General features: G+C 41.5%; 1 protein-coding gene and 1 long non-coding RNA gene across 2 annotated transcripts in view; one reads left to right on the top strand and one right to left on the bottom strand.

Annotated features, from left to right (window-relative positions):
* The first annotated feature begins 2626 nt into the window (after nt 1–2626).
* Nucleotides 2627–10901, top strand: part of LOC107274087 (protein gooseberry-neuro) — a 14687-nt gene continuing 6412 nt past the window's right edge. Inside the window, exons 1-3 of the mRNA XM_015752886.2 lie at nt 2627–3373; nt 4810–5123; nt 6650–6761. Coding sequence (XP_015608372.1) covers nt 3322–3373; nt 4810–5123; nt 6650–6761 — 478 coding nt within the window. The 5' untranslated portion in view covers nt 2627–3321. The remainder of the gene's footprint in view (nt 3374–4809; nt 5124–6649; nt 6762–10901) is intronic.
* Nucleotides 6880–9341, bottom strand: LOC112494559. The gene is made up of 3 exons (XR_003060094.1): nt 9001–9341; nt 8415–8745; nt 6880–7318 (listed from the first exon to the last, which is right to left on the bottom strand). It is a non-coding gene; the product is annotated as an uncharacterized LOC112494559 (long non-coding RNA).

Genomic DNA, 10901 nt, shown 5'->3' with positions numbered 1-10901 from the left:
ATTACATAATCATATAAAACATATAGTCTTGATAGTAATTAACAAAATTTATATAAAACATATATCGCCTGCGTAACGTAACCATTAAAAGTCTCGCAATAACAAATTTCGAAATGTCTGTTAGCGTCTAAGCATTCGGCCATCTACTGCTTTAACGTAGAGTATGGTTCGAGGCGTTGAATGAAAAATTTCCCGGTCTCATAACAGCGTGACTTTTTGATTCGGGCAGATGAGCACCGCTCAAAATTTCTATTAAAACTGGCAATTAGTCTAAGTCCCAATAAATCTTGGTGAGTGATACCAGTGCATCAGTCGTTGTCAAAGGCGCCCGCGGCGCAGGACCTCACACTCGGTGGTGCCCGGACGGGATTTTCGAGAGCGACCGTGTTTTGAGTAATGGCTGGCATGTCGTTGTTATGTTAAACTAGGTGAGAACCAGGGTTGCGCTCCATTAGAATTTTTAATGCGCCCGTTTAGTGGCCAGCCGTTCGAGCGGGGTTTTACTGCTTTGCCTTTCTCCTCGCGCAGTGTCCTAAACACTCTTGCCAACTTGCATAAAAATTTTTTACTATTTTTTTTATCAGCACGCCAAACGCTCTTGTGTACAGAATCACAATATTACATAATTTCGTTAACGACGAATAGTATAAGTGACCGCTTAGTATTCCAACTCGGCCACAGTAAATAAGTAAACGTACCGATATATTTGTTGCGCAATGCTAAATAAATATTGCGCAAAATTGATAGAGAATAATACATAATAAGGAAATATTAATATAATTTTAACTCGGTATAAATGAATTATCCTCGTGCCTTTGGAATGAATGTAAAAAAAAACCAGCGAATCTAATTAAAGCAGACGTGTCTAACCTCAGTAGTGAAAAATCTCTGAAGTCATCCCAGAGTGCAATTTCATGGCAGCCATAACTCAGTTTTCCGAGCGAAGTAAAATTTTCTGTAAGGGAAACAAAAACTCGAGGATGTCAAGTTGAGAAAGGGACTCGGAGCGAGAAACCAAGGGTTCCGAAATCTAATCAATTCCTTCCACGTTATACCGTAGTACCTGTGACTCGTCCATAAAAGTGTCTTTCTTCCAGTCCCATTTCCTCGGCCAATCACGTCAAGCCGTTTCCACTGGATCCGCCAATCGCGACTGTTTCCAGGACACCGCAAGTCACGCGCATTTACCCGATCCTAGACAATGGATGAAAAATGCGGGACGGAAATATTGAGACTGGCTTTGTCTCGGTGCCCAAGCGAAGCCGAAGAAAGACTCGGAACTAAAACGACTTCGCAACACTTCTTTCTCGGAGATGACACGCTACTCTGTTCCGTACGCTAATTGTCAAATGGCTCCTTCTCCTTTGCCTCGTAGCACTGGTTGGCAGGTGGCCTTCGTTGGCATCCGTGCTAACTGCTAACTGGATGACGGATGTATTTGTTATTGTCGTGACGGTGGACAGTAGCCAAAATGACATCGACAGTATGGATTACAAAAAAAAAAAGAAAAATATATTATTATAAAAATGATTAGCCGTTTATCAACATAGATTTAAGATTACTCTGGATTAAATATAGCATTGGAATAATTTTGATTGATCATGAGCAATTGAAAATGTATCGTATAGATGTAGAGGTAGAAAAATATACTTTTTTATGATTGGACACAATGGAGGGTTGATTTGCAATGGATGAAGTTACGATATTTTTTTGGACGTGTCTGATTTTTTCCTAGGATGGTTAGAGCAGGTTAATGTGCATTAAGGTTCGATTATGATTGATGATAAGTATTGATGATATTCATTAAGCGTCTACCAAAGAGATTTGTGTTATGTAATGCCGATCTTCATCCCTTAAATCTTAGAGCACTCTTCACCTGAGCTGGACCGGTACAATATTTGCAGCGGCCCCATTGTGACCTGAGGACGTCCTGCTTCGACTCCGGTGGGGTCCTTCAAGACCCAAACTGAAAGCCAAGACCCCCCATGGACCTCAAGGCAAGGCGCTACCGTGCACGAGATTTACAGCCCCGGCCCCGGACTTTATAGAGTCCCATAAACTTTATACGCCCCATCATACGTTCATTATGATTTTACTTCTGGACATTGGCCCGCTGTAAATATTCTTCCTTCAGGAGCTCGTTCTTCACGTAATTTGCCCCGTAACGTTTTCGTCAAAGATTTTTGGGCCTTACTAACCTTCGCTGGTCGCTATTGCCATCATCGACAGACCCTTGTCTCGCACTTTCAAAACATTCCGGGAGACCAGTACTTAGTTTCCACTTTGACGTAGCAGATCTACCTTTTACTTAATAAATTTTGGGTCTGATATATTTATGGTTAACGTTACAGGGTAGTTATTGCAACTCCTCTTTGCTCGTAATCGATTACATTGGTGCTAGTGTACATTTACTCGAGTCGAAACCCTTTACTTCATCCATTGCTTCAGTACAGTACACAATATTGAAAAATATCTTATCACGAGCTATTTGCATAGAAAAAATTTCAAGAACCATCAAAAAATATATATTATAGAAATTTTGACTCTTAGATTGATGCTTGAAAAATTACTCAGAAAAACGTTTTGCTCCAATTTCACGGAATAATTAGTAATATAAAACTACTCCTAAATGGGTCTCCAATTTCAGTCTTACGGCACGTACCGATATGACTGAAAAAGCCAAGAGAAGCAAAAGGGGCCTCATGTAAGTAGGCCTATAGTATATCGGTGTGGTTATTTCAGCCGAACGGGCACGTTCCGTAGGCGGTCCCAAAGTCCGGGACGCCCATTGTAAAGTTCTTAGTTACCAACCACGTGGCAGGGCGTACCCAATGATGGGTCCCCTCGTACCAAGGACCCAACAATCAGCCCCACGTTGATGCCAGGTCGTGGAACACCCTGAGCATACGAGGAAGAGACCCCAAGTGGCTGAGCGCACTGACACGTTATTGCTGCGAAACCCTCGGAACGAAAGCCACGCCGGCACTACAACTTCCTTTAGCTTTACTTCTACTTCCCTACCTCTTCTTCCATCCACTTCTTCTTTTTCTTCCTCCTTTTCCCCGGTTCACTCTCCATCCCTCTTCACGAGCACTTCCGCCTCTTATTGCTCCACTTGGCCGATAGGCCGATACGCAGCCCAGTAGGACACAGTGCATTTATCCTCGGTGGTGTTTTAAGACCGGCATTTTCTTCTTCTGCATTTTTTTTAATTGCAGTCGATTCCTCTTAACGTACCGTGTGAACAGACCCTTACTCGCGCGTGGCTTGTGTGACTTTCTTCGACAGTGAGTGACGGTATCTGGATAAATTGTGAACAATATGGACGTGACCAGCGGTATGAGGCCAATTTTTGGTGGATATCCATTCCAAGGTATTTATATGAATTTCGTTCGTTCGATTAAAATTTATCAAATAATTAAACTATCTGAAACAAAACAAGATATTATGCAATTTAAGTAGACAGATGAGTTTTTAGATAATTTTATAAATTTTGAAAATCAGACATTTTTGTTCAACCTTTAAAAAATTAGTATTAAAAAAAATGTTTAGACCCAAAAAATTAGCAGTTGGACTAGTAGAGAAAGTTTATTAGAACTCAACTTGAATATAGAACAAATCTGGTCACAGTCGAGATCAATAATGAAACAAAAATTTTACGACTTGTACTCATAAGACTTAATACTACGGATGGTTATAATTTAGACAGTTTATCGAGTCGCTTCGAATCGTTACTATTAGACCATTAATGAAACCTATCGCGGGTACAGTGGTGGCTCGTTCAATTGATTATACGCCTATTATCTTAATAAAACCCACTGGAAATCAGTTTATTAATTAACCAACATATTCAACCTACTATTTACTTTATCTTTGTATTGTGACTTATTTATATGATTACGCTATGCTAATTAGTTATCAATTAGATATTTAAAAAAAGGTTATTCATTACAAGCCTATAAAAAAAGAAATACGATAATTAATAAAAATTTCTTAATTCGCTTTTATTACGCAATAAAATTTATTACCCCAACCCAATTAGCACGTTCTACAATATTTATATCCTTTCGTATGAAAAAACATGAACAATTTTTTTATCCGAATTTCTTTTATCTCCCCAGAATTCAATTACAAAAATAATTACTGTTCATTCTATAAAAGCGTGTCACACGTAATTTAGAACGGTGTGTGCTACAGAAAGTTAATTAACGACATGGCAATAAATGGGTAATCAGTAGGTATCCGCATTCACACGAATTACGAGTTCAGCAATTATCCTTTATGAAATTCCGATTACGCGGACTCAGTTCCGAAATTGGTAAAGACAGTTATTAGGCGGTTCCCCTCCTTTCCCTCGTCAGCCCCCCGTCTACAGGAGCTAATGACAGCGTCACAAATGATCGTGTGCGTCCACAGTGTAATTCACCCGGACGGCTAATTACTTACACTATCCTCTAGAATTCTCTTGTTAGTCCCGGAAATGACAAGTCACGCCCCCCCCATCCCACCACCCCTCTCATAACTCCTTCAATTTTACGGCGTTTAGCTTCTTTTCGGCAATTTAACCCACGCGCCTCCTCTTATCTGATTTTGCCTTTTTACACGGTGTCTGCCTATACTCGTTTCACCACGTGTAATCGTTCGTAACGCGCGTATAACGGGACGATAATTTTTTACTGTTGATAACGAAAATTTATATAAAAAAATTTTATCACTTATCCACGTTCCCGCATGATATAATTTATCGTTTGATTTATGAGATAATGTAAAATTGTTTCAATAAAAAAAAATGGATCTTTTACCTTACAGGTCAGGGAAGAATGAATCAGCTCGGTGGGGTCTTCATCAACGGTAGACCATTACCGAATCACATTAGACTGAAAATTGTGGAAATGGCAGCGGCCGGTGTCAGACCATGTGCTATATCGAGACAGCTACGCGTGTCTCATGGCTGCGTCTCGAAGATCCTCAATCGTTATCAAGAGACAGGATCTATCAGGCCCGGTGTGATTGGCGGGAGTAAGCCGAGAGTAGCCACACCGGAAGTCGAGGCACGGATCGAGGAACTTAAAAGAGATAATCCTGGAATCTTCAGCTGGGAAATACGCGATAAGCTTATGAAGGTGAGCTGCTTTTATAAGCTGTTTAGTAAATCGATCTGCCACGGTATATTATGTACATATCTGTATATTACATTTCAAAGAAAGAACGCGACAGCTATGGTAAATACGTACTGAGATACATCTTGGAAAATTTTATACGAATATTTAATATGGACAGTAACGAAGTGTTGTGGAGATTGTAGTAAACTTAAATTTTATTAGACATTTTTTTCAGACAAATTTGCCATTTTTATCACATAGGAAAATATTAAAAATTTTAAAATGGTGATTGTTCATTTTGGAAAATACAGTGATTCTATTGAATGTTTTGTTTCACGATTGTTTGTATACCTAAAGAAAAACTACGATTTATTTCCAAAATCCTGGAAAGTCGATCTGCCGATTTGCACGGCGATTCTTTTGGTCTGCAGTGAATGGGCCTTTTTAATATTGTGTATGAGGCGGTACGTGGTTTGGAGGGGTCCATAGACCCCGGGGCGACTCGCGTGTCCTCTAATAGATCCTACCCGCCGCCTCTACACCCACACCTCATTGGCGTATGCTCCGAGTATAGGGCTTGGATATTTCATTGAACCCAAGAACAATGTACCAGTATAGACTAAAAAATTTTCAAAATTTTATCTCCCTGTTAAAAAAAGTTCCCCCTCCAAAAAAACCCTGTTTAATAATTCTCATGAATAAATTCCAGTATTAATGTACATTTAAAAAAAAAAACGGATCGTACACCCCTAGCAAAATATGTCCTAATAAAATATCGAAAATTATTCCTGAATTATAATATTCATCATTTTTAAGAGGAACCGGCCTTCTGGCTGGGTCTGATAGAGAGATAAATTGAATTTTTACGTAAGAAAAAGAAGCATGATAAAAAAAGCTACTCCGAAAATCAAGGGTGTAAAAGAGGAGCAAAATTGCGTATAAACGGAGCGGAAGAAGAAAAGGAAGAAAAAGAGAAGAAGCGGGACACCCTATCGTTTCGAAATCTTGTATACGCCGCTGCAAGGAGGCACAAGCAATCGGGCAGGTAAGGCAGGTAAAAGCAGGCAAAGAGGCAAGCAGGCAGCGTCCGTGGCCGGCATTAATACGGCATTTAATGTTGGAAGGAGGCGTTCCTGAGCCTGGGGCTCTCCTCTCCATCTCTCTTTCCCTGTCATCGCCCCGGCCAAGATCCTCGCCACGGCTCGTACTCGACTCGTCGTTATTGTTTCTGAGATCCGCGATCGACGATCGCCGATCGGACCGTGATCGTACGATAGCGATCAGCCCTAGACCGGTAATGCGGGAACCTTTGTTACCGCCCAGCGTTTCTGATTCCGCACTCGATACGCAAACGTGGATCGAATATACTTGGTTACAGTTGCAATGTCTCGAGAGCATTTCATATTTCTTGAATTCGAGAGTTTCTGGTACATCTGGGATACGCTTGGTTCTGGTAGTATAACATGATATTGTTTTAAGGAACTATTTTTGATTTGGTTGAATTTTTTTGTCTTTTTTTTGTAATTTTCAATTTATTTTCTGTCTAGGAAGGATTTTCGGATCCACCCAGTATCAGCTCCATAAGCAGACTACTGCGAGGGGGACGACCTAGCGACGATGGTAAAAAGGATTATACTATCAACAGTATACTAGGTGGTGGTAAGTCTTATTACAATTTTAAATTATAGTTTATTAGCACAATAAAACTTGTGAAAATTGCCTCAGCTAAAGTTACAAAGCTAAATCGAAAGCTGAGTGACAAAAACGAAGAGTGACGTAAGTGAAATAAAAATAAAATACCGAGAATGGAAGGAGGAAAGTCGGCGAATCCGACGTCTGAGAGGACGAGGAGCTTTTAACCCGCATTCTCTCTCATCGGTGAAACTTTGACGCGTTCCCTCACGATGTCGGAGTTTTGGTCCTGCAGGCTCAGTCGAGCCAAGCCTCGCCGGCGGATTTAATCTCCGGTGGGCGTGAGCTGGATTAGCCAGGTTGCCCACACGTCCGACAAACGGATTACAGGAGTGTCAATATCTTATGGGGCACACATTATCCTTACCCCACCTCCAGAGTCTATCTTCATCTTTCTTCCACACTGCCTCCACTGTGATCTGGCTTGTCCACCATTTGTGTTTCTTTCATTTTTGATCTTCTTTTTACGTCAACCGGAATGCATGGATTTATCGCAAAGAATTATCTTGATTCCCTCGAGACGACTGGGACAAACGAAATTTGTTGTTATGATGCTTAAAAATTTGCAACTTCATTGTTGCCATGATTCTATTGTATAAGAATTGTGAACTCAATTGCTTTGAGGGTACAACATGCGTTTGCTGTAGGTACTGCAATAATTTAGGAATAATATGTACTAGATGTAATGTACCTGTCGGGAGGTACAAGATAGTCTCACGTGTTTGAGATAAATTAGGCGAATCTGGAAATCTTGTAAAGGATGGTTAACAAGTCGCTGGTATTTAAAGAGGTACAGGTGTGCTCAAAGGGTGAAAAATTGGAATGAGAGAGTCGCAGGATCGTGAACTGTCGAAAAGACAAGAAAAGAGTAGAGAGCCAAGAGGAAAGAGCCCAAGAGCCAAAGAGCCAAGAGCCATGAGGCCCGAGGGCCCGCGAGAGTCCCGCGGAGATCAAACGAGCCGCCTGCCACACGTCAGCAGTGGTGCTCACTTAGCATCCCTTGATACCTCAAAATATAATGATACACTTGCATAAAAAAAAAACCATCCCAAAAAAGTTTTCAGCTTAACATATTTTGTGGAAAAAAAAAGAAATAAAACATTCCGTATTAAACTACAAGATAAAATGGACCATTCATTTTAAGTTAAAACTGATGTCTCTCTAAACTGTAAAATTCAAAAAAGATACAATTTCAGTTAAGAATATCTAACAACAAGCACGCTTATGAAATTGTACATGACCCATACCAAAATCAAATAAAAGGAAATCCAATTTTCTTCTGAGATAAAATATAAACTTTGATGAGCAACAAAGTTGAAACCAGAATTATCCTTGATTATTCATCTCCAAGAACCTTATCCGTAGCAATGTCAGGAAACTCAACAAATTGTCCTTCAGCTCCAATTACCAGGTACATAGTATCTTGTAACTCCAGCAGTGCCTGATTGTCAGCGTTGAGATACACGAGGAAAGGCATAAAGTGTTGGATAGGTATAAAAATAGGTGAAAAAAAAGGAAAAGGAAGAGGAAGTATAAATGATGATAGGGAGCACCTCTGTAGTAGATAGCAGGAGAGCATAAGACCGTGTGCATACGTATACGTGATATATATATACCCACATATATAGATAGGTAGATGTCGGTCGGTCCGGGTATAGGTGTCGGCGGTCGAACAGGAATGACACGTAGCCTGTGGCTTTCTTATTCCTTCTTATTCCCTTCCTTTGGCCTGGCCGCCGACGAGGGATTAGCCTAATGGGTCCTCCCCATCGGACCCCACGTGTATAATATGTATATATCCATAGCAGCCCCACGAAACCCCACCCACCTACACAAGCATCCTCTTCAAGGAACACCCGAGCCACTAAGTGATTCACAATCAGGCTTATTGATTGTATCGGCGATCGACGATCGGTCCGATCCATAGAAAACATTCGGGGATGATAGGTGTCTGTAACATATAACGCGAAAAAGGTTAGGTCAGTCCAAGACCCTACTCGCCGTGTAGAGCACGTTAATTAAATGGGCCTAATTGGCCAGGTGGGCCCACGCTTCTCACTTAACTCACTTGTCTCGTTTCTAGTCACCATTAAGGCGAATTATCGATAAACGAACGTCACGCAGTAATTGAATACTGTTAATTCATTAATTGTCTTATGATTTTATCAACGTCGCATTTGTATCATTAACAAACACCGAAACTAACCTTTTGTTGGATCGAGATATCATACACATAACCTCCATTCGATATGAATTCGTACTATTATACACGTATACTTTATTACACACTGCAATTGAATATCGACCGTACTTCTGTGGCTGTTGATATAAATTATTTTATATGCAAACTCCATCTTCCTTAAGAGCAAAATTTATGCATTCACAGTCCACTAAAAAGACGCGCGCTTTCCGAGCAAAGATAAATGGCTGTCTGCGAGGCCTGATTTTTCGGAAGCATTACAAGAGGAAGCCATACACTGGCACACGAAGGGTTGTTGAGCCAGGTATCGTATCGTGTATCTACGGTATTACACGAGTCAGGCTGGCACCAATATCCCTGTCACGAGAATATAATCCCCCAAGAGGTTTGCTTCGGGGTATCTTCGGTCTCCATCGCTACGACACCACACGACGCCCACCGCTAGTAGATTATGGCACAGGTTGGCACGCCTGTTTTCCGTCCGCTCTATAGATACGCGTATACCCTGGGCATTTTAGTCTGGACAAGAAAGACAGAGGGAGTTAACTTCAAGTCGCGATTTAATCGGTACACTCAGTTATGGCAGTTATCGCCCAAGAATGCTAATTTTATTACGGAAACGGAAAAAGGAACATGCTTGACGATGGCATCGGTGGCATTCTGGGCTAATTTAATAATTAACCTATCTGCTGTACAGAAGGTGTTCGTCGATCATCAGATTGGATACTTTTCATCTGTGTTGAAATCTGAGAATGTACGGTATTTCCGATATATCTCCGTTTCGTTTTTTCGATTTTTCCACACTTGAAAAGTCAAGTATTCGTTTTACAAGTGACGGGCAGTGAGTGATTTCTTATGGATGAGGGACCACCTATGAGGTTATGGTAAGTGTCAATGGTTGTAGTATACAGGAGGTTCTGTCATTCGGGGGCTTGTAAGAGGGACTTACAATGTAGGAAGGTGTATCTGGTACGATAGAATTTGGCCATTTTACCATTGTGGTATCTATGAGTATATACAGTGTGTCGGCTAGCTATAGGGAAACTATGAGAAATGCTGACGCAGCAACGGCAGTGAGCAGCCATTGCTCACCCCGGGCGTTGACAGCAAGACACACCGGCCCTTCGATGTCAACGAAGCCGCGGACCATTGTGCCGTTTGAAGGCATTTGTTACCATTTAGGACCTCACACGCTTGGACCCCCAGGACGACCCACCGCCTAGATTTATAACCTACGATGCGCGGCTTCCTTTCGGGCCATTCAGTCCCACCGATTCGACACGCGAACACCAAAGGAAGGAAAGGACCCTGATTTCCGAAATTCTGACCTGATTGAGGACCCGTTTTGCCACTGTGCAGTCTTGGAATTGCTGATTACTTTGAGTGGCTTTGGGATCATTACTGAGATCGGAATGATTAGTGTCTGAACTATTCGGGGTCTTCATGCTGGAGCGGTAACAGAGGCTGGGCCCATTGATGTATTTTAGTAATAGATATTGGCACAAGTTTTTTTTTTAATATACCATAAGAATTATATACTTAGCGCAGATGTGATTTCAGTGGAAGGTTTAATTATTGAAAATCATTGAGAAAGACTGTCTTTAATTGACTTTAGGTCCTATGGGATGGAAAGGATTGAAAGGATATTCTTTTAAGGATTTTCTCGTGACATACTCGTCAAGTTTATCAGAACGGGATTGCCAGGAGGCGCGAGCGCGTCTATTAATAAGCTTGTAGGATCGTCAAGGCTGGCTATAACGGATTGGTAAAAGTGGGCCCGACGGGGCCCATGAGCCGACGGGTCGATCCACCGACGAGCCTCAGCAGGGATGCTGACCAGCACATTTCTGGATGACGTTGCTCCGAAAGAGATATTTGCTCTCGACTCTGCAGGCCCCCCCCCCCCC

Source organism: Cephus cinctus, unplaced genomic scaffold, assembly GCF_000341935.2.
Source record: "Cephus cinctus unplaced genomic scaffold, Ccin1 Ccin1_scaffold0008, whole genome shotgun sequence".
In the NCBI taxonomy this organism is placed as follows: Eukaryota; Metazoa; Arthropoda; class Insecta; order Hymenoptera; family Cephidae; genus Cephus; species Cephus cinctus.
Note: the sequence above shows the minus strand (reverse complement) of the source record. Positions and strands in the feature narration are given on the sequence as shown.